General features: G+C 53.8%; 1 protein-coding gene across 2 annotated transcripts in view; it reads right to left on the bottom strand.

The window, feature by feature from the left end:
* Positions 1–875: 875 nt before the first annotated feature.
* SYNGAP1 (synaptic Ras GTPase activating protein 1) overlaps positions 876–17,258 on the bottom strand; it is a 31,380-nt gene continuing 14,997 nt past the window's right edge. The window contains exons 6-19 of one of the 2 annotated variants that reach the window (XM_064284659.1): positions 16,209–16,362; positions 15,880–15,978; positions 14,254–14,880; positions 13,983–14,127; positions 13,671–13,815; positions 11,934–12,170; positions 11,592–11,793; positions 11,209–11,387; positions 10,535–10,576; positions 9,069–10,146; positions 8,519–8,692; positions 6,588–6,799; positions 5,405–5,495; positions 876–1,643 (exon numbers count right to left, since the gene is read on the bottom strand). In XM_064284659.1, the coding sequence (XP_064140729.1) occupies positions 1,497–1,643; positions 5,405–5,495; positions 6,588–6,799; positions 8,519–8,692; positions 9,069–10,146; positions 10,535–10,576; positions 11,209–11,387; positions 11,592–11,793; positions 11,934–12,170; positions 13,671–13,815; positions 13,983–14,127; positions 14,254–14,880; positions 15,880–15,978; positions 16,209–16,362 (3,532 nt within the window). In that variant the 3' untranslated portion in view covers positions 876–1,496. Of the gene's footprint in view, positions 1,644–1,996; positions 5,496–6,587; positions 6,800–8,518; positions 8,693–9,068; positions 10,147–10,534; positions 10,577–11,208; positions 11,388–11,591; positions 11,794–11,933; positions 12,171–13,670; positions 13,816–13,982; positions 14,128–14,253; positions 14,881–15,879; positions 15,979–16,208; positions 16,363–17,258 lie in introns of those variants that run through there. The other variant, XM_064284664.1, reaches the window with a different exon arrangement.

Below are 17,258 nucleotides of genomic sequence, written 5' to 3'. Positions count from 1 at the left end.
GATATATACAGTACAAACCCCAGATAATTACAACAGCCAAAGAGGAGAGGAGGAACAGGGGTCCAGGGGTAGGGCCTGAGGTGGGAAAGCAGAGGAAAGGGCACAGGGATAAAATTTCACATATTTACAACTTTTATATAAGTATAAATTTGGCCCCGGCTGGGTGTATGTGTGTAGGGAGATGGGTCTGAAGGGGAACTGTCCATACAAAAGAAAGGGCGGAGTCTGGGAAGAGTCTCAATACCAAACGCAAAGGATGTGGAGGCAAGGCTAGGTAGGGGACAGCAGTTAGGGAAGAGGGGGTGCCTAGGAGGGGCTTCTCCCCTCCCATGGCCTACCCACCCCAAACCCCATCCATCCTACCTCCCCTATCCCGCCAGAGAGCTATGTACAGAGAAACACCGAAAAATTCTGGAGCTGGCGGGAGGGAAGGGGGAGAAGGGAGATTGGGGGGTAGGGAGGATGAAAGGGAAGCACAGCCCTGTCCTACCTCCTCCCAGGGGACACAGTCATGGAAGGGGGCCCCCCCAACACCCCTCCTCCATCACAGGTCCCCCCCACCCTGGGGGGAGGGAGACATGGCTTTTCCTAGAGTAAGTTCCCCCCTCCCCCTGGGAGTAGAGACCAAGAAGAGAGAGGGGAGGGGCAGGGGGACTGTATGTGAGGATATGGCAGGTAAACTAGTCTGTCCTCCCCCACATACACACCCTCCTAAACCCCATCCCCTCACTCTAACCTCAATTCCACCCCACCCAACACACTGGGGGAGGGGGGGGCATGAGCCCCCTCACCCCGCTCTGGGACCAGCCGAGAGCAGATCAGGTGTGGGAAGAAGGGAGACAACTCCCATTCCCCCCTTGCCGCCCCCTCCCTGCCCCGGTGGCCCCCTCCACCCCATCTGGGTTCTGGGTGGGAAGGGAGTAAATTTAAGAGTGGTGGGAGGAGAAGGAGTTTGTGCGTGCTGAGCCCCCCCAGACGCTCCTGAGAAATCAAGGGGTAATAGGGCCCCCTCACCTGGGGTCCCCTCCCCATAACAAGGGGGGCAGGGGAGGCCAAAATGGGGTGGTGGAGGGGAGTTAGATTGTCAGCTCTGGTTACTGCTAAAAAATCACCCTGAAGTTGAAAGTTTGGAGGTACCACACCCCCAGGGTGGGGGCGAGGTCTGTCCCCCAGTGCTCAGGGGAACGATGAGGCAGAGGATGGGGATAGCACCCCGGAGTGAAGGGGTCTGTGTGGGGTAGGTGGTGTCCTAGGGCTAGGGTCCCTGGGGGTCACAGAGGGGGCAGCACCCCGACAGGTAGGAAAGGGAGCAGCTGAGGGTCCCCACTCTCCCTTCTAGGAATGGTGCAGTGGGGGTAGGGGATCGGTGCTCCCCAAGGAGGCATCCAGGGAGGCACTCCCGCTGTCCCTCGGTGAAGTCCAGTCCTGGTGGTTGGTGCTGTTCCGGGGTGGAGTGCATGGGCGAGGAGGAGGATGGGTCGGTGATGCTGGGTGGGCTAGTGGTCTGCGGTGTTTCGGAACTCGCCGTTCTCGGTGATCTGTAGCCGGGGTGGGGGGGGCGGGGCTGGGGGGGCCAGGCCGTTCCAAGGTGGGGCCAGCGTCACACGCGGGTTTGTTGGACCCAAGGGGGGAAGCTGCCTCTCCTGCAAGATACCAAAGAGGAGAGCGCGGACTTATTGAGACGCTTCGCGGGAGCCTGGGTGCCAGCCCCCTAGCTGTGGCCTCCCCCATAGCCCGACCACTCCACAAGCCATGTCCCACCCCCTCCCCCCAGGACAATCCCCACCATCCTGTTTTGTTTCTCACCTGCAGTAGAAGTTATGTCCTCTGGAGTCAGGGAGAAGAAAATCTCAACCCTAGACTCCTAACTGGGGCCTTCAACCCAGGGAGTCACACCAGGAAACCAGCTCAAAAGAAACAAGTTCCTACCTTTCCCCAACCCAATCCCCTCTATCTTTACCGCATACTCCCTGCCCAGCCCACCCTCCTTCTCTTGGGGACCCGCCTCCCAGCCCACCCCGCAACCCGAGGTAGGAATTTTGTGTTGAGGGAACAAGGGGAGGCAGTACAGCAAAACCTCATTAATCCAAACCCCCATGGATTTGGAATTTTTGTCATAATCTGAACAGAAACTGGGCTTGAGTTTTCCTTTATCTCTGAAGAAAGGGTGTGCTAAGCAAATTAATGGTGGAAATGCATCTGTAGGAGGGAATATTTAACCTATACCAGAAAACAGACTTTTCAATCCTATCTATTCATTAACGCATGCTCCCTGAGGGCCTCGAGTGGAAAAAGCCTTGTTCATCAAGTTCTACTTACTGTATGTATTTTGAAGACATGCATTTCATTAAATAGACACTGTCATTCAGTTTTGTCACTTATTCAGAGTGGCCATCTTCTCAAATATAACATTCCAAATTAGAGAGGTTTAACTGTACTGGGGGGAAAGGAAGGGGATTCAGGGAAGTGATTTGGAAAGGGAAAAATGTGGGAGGGATTGCCTCTCTCACACTTCTGGCAAAAAACGACTAGAAGCTTCTGCAGAGACACAGCATGCCCCAATCTCTGCATCCCCAGGAAGCAGAAACTGGCTCCATTCCTTTCCACCCCCATCTTCTTTTTAATCCCTCTCCCTGGGATCCCAGCTAGAGAGTGAGAGGTACCAGACCCTACTCACTCCCACCTCTGGTCCTATTCTCATCTCCTCCTACTAATCCTGGACCAATTCTTGCTTCCTACCCTCAGCTGAGAGAGAGAAGGAAAGCCATCTGTACTTCTGGGTCACTCACTCGGGTTTTTTAAAATACAGAGTCAAAATTAATTTTAATACTTTCATCTAAAGCACAATAGAAATTTTTTTTTTTTTTAATTTTTTAATAGCCAAGTCACACAGGGACTGATACCCAGAAGTGGTTTCAAACAAATGTCCAAATTGTTTCCAGGGCCACAGGGCATTTAGGCCTGGCAAAGTAGCTATGCCTGACCATATCCTCCAAGAATACAAAAACATTCCAAGTAAAGGCTCCCAGATGAGCAGCTCTCCCTTCCATCCCAGGATCAAAGAGCTCAACTCTCAGTCACCAAAACCCCAGCCTTGAGCAAAGCTGCCCTCTTAGCTGGCTGGGTGTATCACACACTTTCTCCAAGTCAGCGAGAGGAAATTACGTATGCTAGGGTATCCTGAGATGGCGGGAGAGCAAGGAAGGAAACCTCAGATTCCCTTCTCTCTGCTCATCTGCTGGCGACAGCACTTAGGCATGCCCCCTACACCCCCGTGGACCCAAATTTAGAAAGTAGATAAATTAGGGTGCCATTATTCATTTTACAAAAGAATTCACTGCAGGAGTCCTTTAAATGGTGAGGTCCCCTGGTGCCTTTTAGCATCTGTTGACAGATCACTAACTACTCTGACAGAAAGGCTGGGCAGGCAGAGAGTTAAAATTACAGTGTGAGGAGCCACACTGCCCACTGCAGATCAATCCCACAGAAAATAAAGCATCTTGGAAATGATGTCAGTCCCTAACAGGTTCCCATTTACAGGCTTTTTAGGTAGGAATATGTGTCCGGCAAGGCCACTGGGTGGCAGGAGAGGAGGAGTGAGTAGCATTAGCAACCCCTTGGGGCTGTGAGTTCTGAGGAGAATAGAGAGGTTATTTAACACGCTGTTCCTGGCATCTCTGCCTGGGAATCAACATGGCTACTAAGCCCATGATCTTATCATAGAAAGAAGACGTCTCACCCCACAGCCAACTCCCACGCCACACGGTCAAGTCCTCACGGGCAAGCCCACATCCTAACATCTGTCCAAGGTTCCTTTCTTGCCCATTCTCCTTCCACCCATTAGGTTCTCCTTGTTCTACCATCAGGACATCTGAACAGCATTATTTCCAGGGCCCTCCAAAGTCTCCCTGAGTTAACCACCCATTCCTAACTCCTGCCCAATGAGGGCTAATAGGTGCCCCAGATGCCTTCTACCTCAGAGTTGTAGGGAAGGAAGAAGAGAGAGAAGTAGGTGAGGGGCAGAAAGAAGGGGTAGATAACCAAGGTTAGGGAAGGAAGAGGAAACCCCAACCTACCTGCTGCAGTCGGCACAGCCCCTATAGCCAGGGTTCCCCAACCCATCATCACCTCCACCCCACCTCCAACGCCACAACCCCCAAGGACGCTCTGGTGAAATGGGGGGTGACAGACGTACACTGGAGAGGTCGAGGAAGAGGAGAGTTTAGAGTCAGGAGGAGGCTGTGGGAGGTGGCTTTGTAGGATGGAGTGTTTAGGGGTGTGGTCTGTGACTGTGCTGAGCCTAGGATAAAATGCTTCTGCGTATTGGTAAGGTATTTCGGAACAGTTCTGGAAGGCAACAGGAAGCACTCTCTTTGGGTGGTGCCTTGGGAGATAGATCTGTGCAAAGGTGTCAGGAGAGTAGGGTCTGTGGAGGTTCTCTGGGTGTGGAGGGCAGTGGTGAGAGAGGAGAGGCTCCGGAGGGTCGGAGGGGAGTGGGCTTCACGACCAACCTGCAGTGGTCCGGAGTCACCTCCCCCTGTGTCCTCCGCCCGTGGTCAAAGCGGAACCAGGAGAATTACCTGATGAGGAGCTGCAGGGGGAGAGAGTGGGGTCATGGGGTCAGGAACCTCGGCGGTGATGCTTGGGGGCAGCCTGGCGGTCAGAGCAGAGGAAGGAGGAGCATGGGTGGGAAAGTGAGCAGAATTTTGGGAAAGCAAGGGGTAGCATTGCAAGGAAAGCCCTGAAAGCTGACTGGTGAGGACAGGGAGTGCAGTGAGAGCTGGAAAGCTAGTCAGGTGTGCAGTCCTGAGGGGTAGGAAGGCCATACTTAAACAGTGAAGAAATAGCTGACCTTGGAGGCAAGATCTAAAGAGTCAGATGGAGGAAGCTATATAGGAGCTGCCAAGGGTCAGGAAAATTGGGGAGCCAAGAGAACAGTGGCAAAGGGGACCCCAAGTCCCCAGGGCACCTTCCAGAGCCTGGGGAAACCACAGCTCATATTACCCTGTGCTCTAGTCTAGCAAACTGCAGCTTCTAGCCCCTCTGGTCCGAGAGCTCAGAGGAAGCTGCACTCCTTGGGGTTCAAGGCACTGCATGGTGGTATGGGGGCTCCAAGAGTGGGGAATCTAGTAGAAGGTACTGAGGAGATGCAGAAAGGTGTGGGGAAGACAGGGTGGGAAGGCAGAAAGGGTGTGGCTGACACTGCCAGGAGTGACAAAGGCGCAGACGATGGGATGAAGATGGGGTCACTGGGGGGTTGCTGGGAGCAGCCAGCAGACTAATGGAGGACAACAGGAGAGACAGGTGGCAATGGGGCTGGGTGGTCGGTGCAGTGAGTGCACAAAGGACAGTGGGATGGATGGGGATGGGACACGGAGAAGATAAATGACATTGTAATTTCCACCTGAGCGTCGAGCAGCCTCTTCTTGGGTTCAGGCAGTGGCTCAGCCATGGTGGGGTGGTCCCGGCGCAGCTCCTCCTCCACCAGCATCAGCCTGAAGGGACGGGCTTCAGTGGGGTTAGTGGCGGGCACGGGCTTGGAGCCTGCCCATGGAACTCCTGATCCTGGGGAACCCCTACAGCTCCCTGGAAAAACCTGAGTTATCTTTCTCCCCCTCCCTCAATCCCTCCACTGTCACGTCTCAAAAGACTCCCTGTTACTCAGGATCACGCTCTACACCTTCCTCTCCCAGGGCTTTCGTGTCTCAAAGATCTCTACCACCCAGACACTCCCACAGCAGCATCCCTCCCACAGACCCTCTGTGGCTGAGGACCTAGATTCTACTTCACCTGTTCCAACTCACTGACCCTAGGCCATTTCCAGTGACAGCCCCTGGGACACTCCTAGCCCAAGAGGGATCTCTAGCATCATCATTCCCAGTGCTTCTGTCTTTGCGGAAGATTCTCAAAGTCCTTTATGGAATTCACAGGGAGTTACAGGCCCTCATAAAGGATATCAATTAGAACAGTGGTTTTCCAAAGAAGTTTCAAATCAAGTACATTCAGAATGGATCAAAATGGAGTTAGCTCTGACTGAAGTGGGGCTCAGTGTCACTCCACCTCAGCTCTCAGGATAACCGGCCCCCTTACTGAGACACCTCCTTTGGAACCCACGGCTTGGCAGAGCAGTTGAAAAGTAGTACACAGGGTCATTCACTTTCTACTGGGACACCTTTCCAAGGCAGGAGAAGGAGGGTTTGCCCAGGATGGCGGCGATCAGGGACTACCCTGGCCAGGGATCTCTGCTTAGGTTGGGATGAATATCACAGCCTGGGTTGAGACTAACCAGTGGGAGTCCTGGCCTAGGCTGGGTCCAGACACAGTGATGGTTGGGTAGTCAGGACTTTCCAAGGACTTCAGAAGTAACTCCATCAGGACACAGATCAGGGTTTAGTAAGGGTACATTTCATGCACCAAGAGGCTCCTCCCCACCTGGTGATGGGGGGAGTGGGTCGCCTCCCTAGGAGTAGGGTGGTGGGCTTTCCTGGCGGTCTCCTGAGTTTGGGGATGGAGGTAGGAGAGGGAGCTCTCTTGCTCTCTTTAGCTTCAGGTTCTCCCTAGCCACTCCTCCCCAGGCCGCCCCTCACCTGCCAATGATGCTCTTGATCTGCGAGTCCTTCTCCACCTGCTGCTGCCTCAGCCTCTTCTCACTCTGCTCCAGTCGGGCCTGATACTGCATCAGGATTTTGCTGGTCTGCTCTTCCTGGGACAGCAGCCTCCGCTCATACTCTTCCAGCTTCCGGTTGGACATGTGCAGCCGTTCCTTCAGTGAGTGGATCTCTTCCTCGTACTCCTTCACCTGCCCGCCGGGCACAAGACCCCGCACTGTGAGGGGCACTGCACCCTGGTCCCACCACCCCGTCTCCATCCTACCTGCCAAGCACAGTCCCTGCATGGTGAGGGGCATCCCAGCCACCTCCTCCCACCCTTTCCCTGCCTATTGATCATATACACATACCCGCTTTTGAGAGGCCCTTCCCATGGAGCTGAAGCTCCCACAAAATGGGGCTAGGTCACAGACTCCCATACCCTGAGAGGTATATACATGCCCTCACATGTGCACCAGACATGAGGACCCTCACAGAGATCTAGACAGACTCACAGACACACCTGAGTGACTGCACTCAGAAATTAAAGACAATGAAATGACTCCTCACCCCCAGCCTAGGCCAAATGCATGCGGGGGAGACACAGGAAGATGTTACATGGGGGACCTGGCCAATCGGCTGTCCTACATGTGGCTCTGTCCCTGCAATAGGGATCTGGGCATCAAGTGAGTCCCAGGCAAGAATCTAGGAATGCTTCTCTGTTAGTAATGACCCTGGAATTCCAGGGCTGGAAGGGCTCAGAAGAGTCACTCTCTGCCCCACTGGCTCTACGGCCTAAACTCCGCTGTCCAATGCAGTAGCTACCTGGCATGTGTGGCTATTTAAAATTCAAGTGAAACTAAAAATTCAGTTCCTGAATCACACTAGCCACATGTGGTTAGTGGCTACTGTATTGGACAGTATAGACTACAAAACATTTCCATCATTCCATAAATTACTGTCCTATTGCACAGTGCTAATCTTGAGCCTTTCTCAAGGATTCCTCATCTGAACAGAAAAAAATAATTTGCAAGGCTATGTCCTCAGTTCTCCGAAGCGGGTACAAACATAACTCAACACCATTCTAGCTGCAAAGGAGAACTGTTAATTCACTGCCTATGATTGATACCTTAAAGTACGAGGGCTTAACTCTCTCATGGAAGCTGGTGGGGAAAGGTTGCTAAACCAAGTCCTTGTACATCAGTCCCAACACGCTCCTCTGCTCAAACGCCACTTCCTCCAAGAAACCTCTCTTCACTCCCCCATGTTGGGGTCACGCTTTATTTACATATGCCCCAACCCTACAGCCACCCTTTTCCTCAGGATCCTTGGAGAAATGGCTTCCCCTAGTGACTTCCCTGCTGTTATCTGTGAGTGCTTCAGAGCTCTTGGTGGCCTTTGTCTTCAGCCTCTACCAGCTGAGTCTAGACAGTCTTTCCACACATGGGCCAACATACACCACTTTCCAACATGCAACCACTGCACATGAGCCTCTCTCACCTATGCCCATGGGACAGTGACTGGGAAAACCACCTGTTGTAGTACAACTGCAATGCCCTCTCCCTGCCCAGTTTATTAGTTCTATCTGTTAGTAAAGTTAACTTCTCCTTTCCTGAGCAGTCACAGGAACACAGGCCTTTATATTCTCCCTACGAAAGAACACGGAGGTAAGCTTAACGTAGAAAATATTTTTCCTCAGATAGTCTACGATGTGTATAACTTACAAAATAGAGTTAAAATCAGCTTGACTGTGTATCTATCTGATCTCCCCTCTCAGACTGAAGGCTTCTCAAGAGAAGGGACCAGGCCTTTCCATCTTTTTTTTCCACCATAAGTACCTGACCCTGAATATTTTTCTTGGAAGTGACTAGAAGCCTCCCCTGTGGGTAAACGGAAGGTCAGGAGGCATAAGGTTGGCAGGGCCCACGTACCCTGTCCAGCCGGCTCTCGTCCATTGATTTAGAGTACTCCTTGAGTTTGTACTCTTCCCGCTCAATGTGGGCACTCTCGATGTCAGCCGACAGGTGAGGCATATTGGAGACCCAGGCCACTGTCCGTTCAGAGGCTGGCATTGTGGGGTTCAATGTGGATGGTGTCTGAGAATGCTGGGACACAGCAAGGGTGGGGGCAAACAGAGAAGAAAGATGGGAAAAGGCAGGGTGCACTTAGAGGGAGAGAGCACAGCCAAGGGAGATGACGACCCCAATCCTGTTACCCTGCTCTAGCACACATCACCTTCTGAATATTCTATCAGTTACTTATTTATCAGATCTCCCTGCTGGAATGTGAGCTCCATGAAGGCAGCGATTTTCAGCACATGGTACATTATCGGTGTTGTATATATACATTTGTTTAATGAATAAATGGAAGTGAGAAAATTTTAACTTCAGACCACAGTCTCTATTCCACCCTCATCCCCAGCCCCACTTCCTTCTTCCCTCCCCACTCTACCCATCTGGCCTTCTTCTCACCCTCACCTACCTGCTTGGTGATGGAGGGCTTGAGCCCCCCACCCCCTCCTCCGCCACCGCTGCCCCCGCTGCCCCCAATGCTGCCCTCCTTGCTGAGGCTCTGTTGCCGTGGACGGGTGGGGCCATAGCTTGGCTCTGGTGACTGCAATAGATTCCCACTGGATGGCCGGGGTTTCTGGGCAGCGCTGACTGTCAACTGCTGAGACTTGCCCCTCTGCAAGGGAGGCGGCTGGCCCCCGCCACCCCCGCTGCTGCCCCCACCACCGCTCCCACCTCCAGGCCCTGAGGGAGCTGGCCTTTGGGGACCAATGGTGATCTGGGGAGGGGACAGCATGTGCTGCAGGTTGTCCTGGAGTGAGAGCTGCCGACGGGTGAAGTCAGTGCCAGAGGGTCCAAACTCGTCGCTGTAGCTGTGGCTGTGAAGGATGGAGGCAGCAGGGGGCTTAGGGACCCCTGAGGAGAGGTCCTCACTCTTGCTATAGCCATGGAATGGGGCGAAGGTGTCCCCAGGGGGCTCTCCACCTCGGTGGTGGTGATGGTGGTGATGGTGGTGATGGGAGGAGGGTGGGCCGTGGCCACCACCTCCTCCATGGCCCCCTGGGGGACCTGGCCCATCGGCAGCCATGTGGAAGAGAGGGTTCTGGAAGGAGAGGGGGATGCGCAGTTGCTGGGCAGGGACACCATCCGTGGTGACGCCCATCTGGCTGAGGCGCATGCCAGCTGCCGTGATGGACGAGCCACTCCCCTGGGAGAGGCGTCCAGCGGGTGCAGGCCGCAGCCCCAAGGCTGCTGTCAGTGAGGCCTGGCTCGAGTGCAGCAGGTCCCCGACAGCTGCCAGGTTGGAAACACTGCTGCTGTTGAGGCGGCCACCGGGCCCGTCGCCCTGCAGGTCCAGCATGGACACGCTCTTGTTGACACTCAGCATCTTCTGTTCCGGCTCTGTGATGTCCGAGCTGCTTGTGCAGTATGCTGGTGAGGAACGGGCCAAGGGTGGGCGGCTCACGTAGAACAGGTCTTTACCCCCGCCAGGTGGCGGTGGGGGTGGCTTGTCCTTGGTTGGGGAAGGGAGGCGAGCCATATCCATAGAGCTGTCAGAAGGGAAGGGGCACACAGCAGAGGATAAGGCCAGGGTTACTGGCAACCAAGCCTGCTGTAGTCTGGTCCAGGCTTTGGGATGAAAAGTGGGGCCCACAGGGGAGGGCTGAGAGCTGGCAGAGACAGCTCTGGAGATAGCAGGCAGGTAGGATGGGAGGGGGTACTTGGGAAGAAGGAAAGGACAAGGCCCCTCCAGGAAGGGAACAAGGCCTAGAGGAAGGGAGATGGGGCCAGCAAGAAGAGGGATGAGGGGCAGGGTCTGGGCAGATATGGAGGAAATGAGGGTGTATTGAGGAAAAGAGAGGAGGGTGAAGGCCGGTGGAGTGGGAGAGGGAGCAGCGAGGAGCGGAGAGGAGGGTGGGGGAGGGGAGAGCCCCTCACCTGTTGAGGCCTCGAGCCATGAAGGACTGAAGGTCGATGGAGCTGGAGAGAGATGGAAAGAGGGGCGAGCACAGACAGAGAGCAGGAGAGAAAGATGGGCAGAAGGAGAGGCGTGGACGAATGGACAGGTGGGAATGGTGGAATGGGTATGGTGTCATGGACAGAGAGACACGAGGCAGAGGAACAAGCAGGGTAATCATCAAAATAATGAACAGCAGGTAAGGCACGGGTGCTGACCCATCAGAATGGATCCGTGGTTCTGGAGCAGGCTCTTGGAGGCCCTGCTAGGCTTCCGGTTGTTACTTCTCTAAGTGCTGGATCATGGGGAGGTCTGCAAGGTTCTGGTGGGGGCCTGGGAATGTGCTTATTTATCAACTAGTACCAGAGATATTTGACTATTTTGAACACATGGCTGAACCAACATGTGCTGCTGAACTTCAGCAGTGGGACAAGCATGGGCGGGTAGAAGGACTAAGCGAATCAGAGCTTGCAGTGGCGATCCCGAGGAGCCTCAGCACCTCTCCTGGAGCTCCGCATTCCTTGCTCCCTCTGGCTTTAAAGGGCTCTCTGCCTACCACTGACTGTACCTGTCTCCTTCCCATTTTCTCTGACAACCTGCTTCTTTTTCCATTCTTTCAAGCCCTAGAGAGACACGTGTGGGTCCCAGGTCTCACCTGTTGAGGTCCCGCATCATGTAGCCCTGCATCTCGGCCGATGGCCCCCGCAGCACCACAGGCTGAGGCCGGGGCCGCTCGCTCTGGCGGCTCGGCTGCCTTTGGATGTTGGGGTTCCTCAGAGCCGTGCTGATGTCGTTGAGGAGCCGGGGCAGTGGGCCCAGCTTCAGGAGGGCTTCCTGCAAGGGGGAGGGTGTTACCTGGGGGCTAACTGCCCAGCTCTCAGAGGGCCTCAGAGGGTGCAGGTGGAGGGCGTCTGAGCTGGAGGAATGGTGGCGATACCTCCAGGAATAGGCAGGGGAGGAAAGTCTATGTGGGCAGTCTCTCAGGTCACAAGGGCCTCTAGAGACATCTGGGGATGAGGCAAAGGGGCACTTGCTGACCTTGCTGAGCTGAGGCAGCACCTCCCAGAGCAGGGCATGCAGTGTGGACAGCTCTCGGCCCAAGTCGATGTAACCCTCAAAGCTGCTGCTGTTGGTCAGCGTGTCCAGGTTGGAGATCTCATACAGGAACTGCTGCATGGAACCCCACTCCAGCTCCAGAAACTCATTCATGAATCCCAGAAAGTCCTCCTTTGAGGTAAACCTGGCCAAACAATCCAGAAGGTGGAGATCACACAGAGAGAAGGCCTCGCATCCACCTCTCTCTAAGGATCTCTGAGGACTCAGGAGACCCTTCCACCTACCTCCAACCTCACCCTACCCCCTGCCTGAGGCTTTCCTCACTTGGAAAAGTTGGCCAGATTCTGGATGACCTTGGCGATGAGTGTCAGAGTTCGTGAGGTCTGCTCATCTGGGTATTCCTGCATGAGCCCAAAAAGACTGGGCGACATAATGGCTGGGCAGAGGAAACGCAGGAAGAGTGAGGCGCTGATCAGCCTGTCAGCAATGTCCTCCCGGCCCCGCTCTGCGCAGCGCAGTCTCCAAGATGCAAACACCTCTTTCAGCTCCCTCGGGAACACGCTGGGGGGAAGGGATGGGGAGACAGAGAGAGAGAGAAAGAAAGAGAGAGACCGGGACTGAGCCCCAGAGACCCTCAGCTTCCAGGGAACATGCTGAGGGGGGTGGTAGGAGGTGAGGGTGTGGAAACAGAGGTGAGAGAGACAGGGAGGAAGGGACCGCAGGAGGAGGACAGGAGGCTGGAAGAAGAGGGCCATGGCAGAGGAACAGACAGATTAGGGAGAGAGAAATGGAGAGGGAAGAGAAAGTGAGGGAGAGAGACACGTGGGAGAGAGACAGAGGGATGTGGGAGAGAGACAAGGAGAGGAGGAGAAGAAAAACAGACACCAGGAAGAGACAGAGATGGGAGAGAGATGGAGGGTCACTTGAGGTACAGGGAGCTCGGACCCCCCAACTCTTCTGGATTCCAGGAAAATGGGGATGAAGGTAACCCCGACATGATCCCCAGTCCCTGCAATGGCTGAGAGCTACTCCCCCGCCTCCCCATTCCACTTCAGTGTCCCACTGACACCTTAAACTTGACTTGCGTAACATGGAGCTCGACATCGCCCCCATACCTCCAACTGGCTCCTCCTCCTCCTCCTGACTTCCCTGGTTCTGTCAATGAGGCTACCAGTCTCCCAACTACCAACCTCATGGCCTCGAGTCAACCTCTCCTCCCCACAGACATGCTCCCTCCTTTCTAATCAGTTGACAACTCTGCTGATCCCTTCCTCAGATCCTTCACAGCAGCACCTTGCCATTTGTTCCTACCACCATTCTGACTCTGGATCTGACCTTCATGCCTGACCTATTAACAATAGCCCCCAACTGGCCTGGACATCATGCTCCCTACTCGTCATTCCCCACTCCTACTACTTATGGGTTAATATTCTCACCCATAATACTTCCTGGCAAGAGCATCTTTAATGGCATCCCATGACCTGCTGATGAAGCTCAAACTCCTTACCCTGGTATCTGAGCCCTTCCAGATCCTAACTCTAATCCACCTGTCTAGACATCTCTCCCACCACTCTCCAGGTACCCCATTAAACCTGTTCTAACTGCTGTCACCTGAAAGCCTCTGGACCTTCTCACCTTCACACGTGTGCCTGTGCCATAGCCTTCCAAAGTGTCTTCCTTGCCTATCATGTCCAGATTTCAGAACCTGACACCATCTTCAAAGCCCAGGGAACTCCTCCTCCACAAGGCCTTCCCTGCTTGTATCGATCAAAGCACTGCCTCCTTTGAACTTCTGTTGCATGAGAGAACCCTCACCTGACACTTAACACATACGACAACTATTCTGTGGCTATTTGTGTAGCTAGTTTATCTCTCTGCATTCTGCATTCCCACGAAGGGCAGGGACCAGGCCGCATTCATCCCTGTCTGCTCTATGGCACCTGGCACATCCCTTCAGCCCTAACTGGTGCTCAGTCCTCTTTGAGGATGGACAGATGGATGAACAGATGAACACAAGACTCAGCCCACCCCAGCCCCCCGGCCCAGCGTTCCCAGTCTCACCAATGGGAGTTGACCACTTTGCACAGGGCCAACTCACAGCACATTCGCAGGTTGGCCTGGTGCTCTGCCAGACTGGACGCTGTGCACTTGATGGGGTCCACCTCACAGTTTTCCTCGGACTCATACAGAGCACGGATGAACTCCCCTGGGGGTAGGGCACAACAGGGGGAGATCATGCTTTCCAAGGGCAGGGACAGGGGACTGCATCAAGCTGGAGGTGGGTGAACTTCGGGTCTGGGGTAACCAGATTTGGCGTTGGAAGCAGGCGTCTGGTGTGTTGGGGAAGAGGATGACCTGAAAGTGGGGTCATACCAATGGCATCCTTGAGGTATTTCTGACCAATCAGTCTCATGTACTCTTCTATGGCTTTAGTGGCGAGCGTGTTCTCGCGGAATATGAGGTGCTCCCGCTCCATGAACCGGTCCACCTCAGACATGGCCATGTCTGAAAGGAAGTCCTACGGCCCAGGAGAATTCAAGGCTCAGCCTTTGTGCAGCTCAAGCTCATGAAGACAGTATCCTATCTTCACTGCCCTTCAAGCATGTACTCCCGTATCACCTTTCCCTAAGGGCAGAGCACTCACCTTGGCCTTGCCCGTGCTCTGCAGGATGTGAACCAGGGCACTGGCAACCTCCTCCTTGCCCTTGACATTCAGGGCAGGCTCCAGCACTGCACACAGCATCCGATAATGGTTGGTGACATATTCCGCAAATTCCTTATATAGCTCCATGGGCAGGATGCTCATTGTCTGGTAACGTGCTTTCAGTCGCACAGCTGGGCAACCTCCTTTGCCCTTGCCCCCTGAGCCTCCCCCCGACCCCCCTCCTCCTCCTGAGCCCCCCATACCCCCAGAGCCCCCACTGCCAGTTGGCAGGGTTACAGGGTACCACTGCTCCGTGAAGTGGCGCCCAGCCAGGGTGGCCACAGGCACAGTCACCAGGCCAACATAGCCTGCCTTGTCCTTCTTGCGCTTTTTGTCCGAGTCACGGTACAGATGCAGCCGCAGGGCACGGACAGCCGGCAGGTTGTTAAACTCGAAGTGTTCCCCCCAGAAGACGGTGTCCCCCGAGGCCGAGCGGGGCTTGGAGGTGGTGCGTGCATACAGCATGTCATCCAGGCAGAGCTCACAGTAGTACCGCTTCTTGGGGGGCAGCTCCCGGGCCTCTATGATCCACAGCTTTAGCACGTTGTCTACCCGGCGGCTGTTGTCCTGGCATGGGGGAGGTGGGCACAGTGGTTAAAGGGAAAGGAAGACACCCAAAGCGGGGAGACAGAAAGTGGGACAGAGTATACCGACAGTGATCATAAGGCTGAGAAGGGTAGCTCATATACTAGACGACATAGTCAGTATTGGGAAGAATTTTAAAAGCTGGAAGGAGAAATCAATCAGAAATTAATGACAAAAAAAAAAAAAAAATTAATTGCACAAATATAGGATGGGTGAGGCTTGGTAGCTGGTGTGAAAAGGCCTGAGGGATACAAATAGCCACAAGCTCATGGGGAGGCTCAGGTGATGTTGTAATGCACTGAAAAGGTACATGGTGTTTGGAGTCTACATGGGTTAGAAAGCATCCAGCATCTTGGGTCTAGTTCTTTAAGAAGGACACTGAGAAACAAGAGCTCTCCAGAAGACAGTGACCAGAACATTGAACTTGCTAGAAACTTTGATACAGAGAATAGCTGGCAGGACTAGGAGCATTTCTCTTGGGACCTAAAAAATCTGGGGAAGGACACAGACTTGTAGAAATTCTGAGGCAAATGAGACCTTAGAGATCATCTAGTTCAACCTCATTCCCACCAATTTTTCAGAGAGGAAACCAAGGCCCAGAGACTTGGCTAACTGACAGTCTCCTATGTCCTGTAGAAACTCGGCACGCAGGAGCTGGGTGGCCACCTACTGGGGTGTTAGTGAGGCATTCCTGCCCAGAGGGAAGCTGGACCAGAGTTCCATCAACTCTAAGTATGATTTCTGTGGTAGGGAGATAGATCACAAGGGAGGCTAAGCAGTGGGGAAAGAAAGTGAAAAGAAATAGGGGCTCAGAGAAAAACAGGAGGAACCCCCTGCTTATCCAGGTCTCCTCCACCTCTGCCCCTCTCCTACCCCAGCCTCCCCTCCTTTAGCTCACCTTCCTCTCTAGGCCTCTGGCTTCCTCTGTGGCTCCCCCTTCCCCCTGGCCATACTGTCTTTGTCCCCTTCACTTCCCAATACCTTGTTGGGTTTTACTGCCCTCTGCAGATTCTCGATCCATTTGTCCCTTTCGGCCGCAGACCGACAGGCAAAACATTTTGTTCCTGATGATGTTGTTACCTAGAGACAGGTGTGGAGTTGAGAGATGATGCTCCAGAGGGGAGCTGACTCCTATGCACCGGAGGCTCCACCATCATCTCTTCCTCCCTAGCCTCTCCTCCCTTCTCCAAGCCCCAGAGGTTTCTGTTTCCTTGATAGTGCCATCTGTGTCACTTTCTCCAGGCTTTTCTGTCCCCACCCACTACCATATCCCTGCCCTTTGGCCCTCCCCAGCCCACCAGACCCAGTACCTCAAAACAGAACTCCTGGCCCAAGATGGAGCTGTGCACTGGCTTGATAATGGAATCCTCATCCAAGTTGAGTTCCAGGGCCTCAGCCGCACTGCTAGGACTCAGCAAGGACTCATGGGAGTGCGACTCCTTAAAACTCTGCATCAGCCGGGCCCTGGCAGGCAGGAGGTTCAGGAAAAATGGTCAGGGCCCCCACCGTTCTTACACATTCAGCGGCCCTGCATCATCTGGCTGTAGGATGGAGATGTAGGGAAAGGGTCTCCTGATATCCCTTCTTACACAGACACAGAGAGAAATGTAGCTTATCCCTGGGGAAGGACATGAGAGATGTTTGAGAACCTAGAACATTTTAAGTCCTCTTCACAGTGCATACCTAAGGGGTTGTGAGGAGTGGGGATACCTAGAAATATCTTAACCCAGAAATGATTCATGGCAGAAAAAGAAGAGAATAAGGTGGGCTTGAGAGACTTCTAGGTGGAATTTACTAGGTGACTACCAGAGCCCCAATACAATGGAAAAAATGGAAAAAAACAGAGGTAGCGAAAAGATAATAAGGTTTGTCTGGCCTGGGTCTAGCACACAGCAGTGCTTAATAGCATTTAATGATTACAAGAACAAATGAATGAATGAATGCATAAAAGAGCAAGTTTAAGTGGAGACAGGGGAAAGAGTGAGGGAACATCATAAAAAATTGGAGAAAGCTGATGGCAGGAAAAAAAAAAAGAGTAAAGATAGGAGCTCGAAGAAGTGCTGGGGAAGAAAAGGAGATAAGACAAGCAGTAGAAAAGAGGAAGACAAAGATATGTGCCGAAAGATAGGATGGAAGACCAGCTGGAGAGACTGACATGGGAAAAGAAAGGCAGGAGAAGAATGGGTGGAAATACAGAAAACCACTGCAGGAGAGCAGATCAAGGGGCTGAGGGGACTGGCGGATGGGGCCCAGAATAAGGAGCAACAGAGTTGTCGCCCGTGTGGAGATGGTAGGGGACTAAGAGTAGAGAGCAGTAGGAAACCGGGAGGGGGAGCTCGGGTGTGGGAGCCTCCATGAAG

This window comes from Loxodonta africana, chromosome 1 (genome assembly GCF_030014295.1).
Source record: "Loxodonta africana isolate mLoxAfr1 chromosome 1, mLoxAfr1.hap2, whole genome shotgun sequence".
Classification (NCBI taxonomy): Eukaryota; Metazoa; Chordata; class Mammalia; order Proboscidea; family Elephantidae; genus Loxodonta; species Loxodonta africana.
The sequence above is the reverse complement of the archived record's forward strand: the minus strand, read 5'-3'. Positions and strand labels throughout refer to the sequence as shown.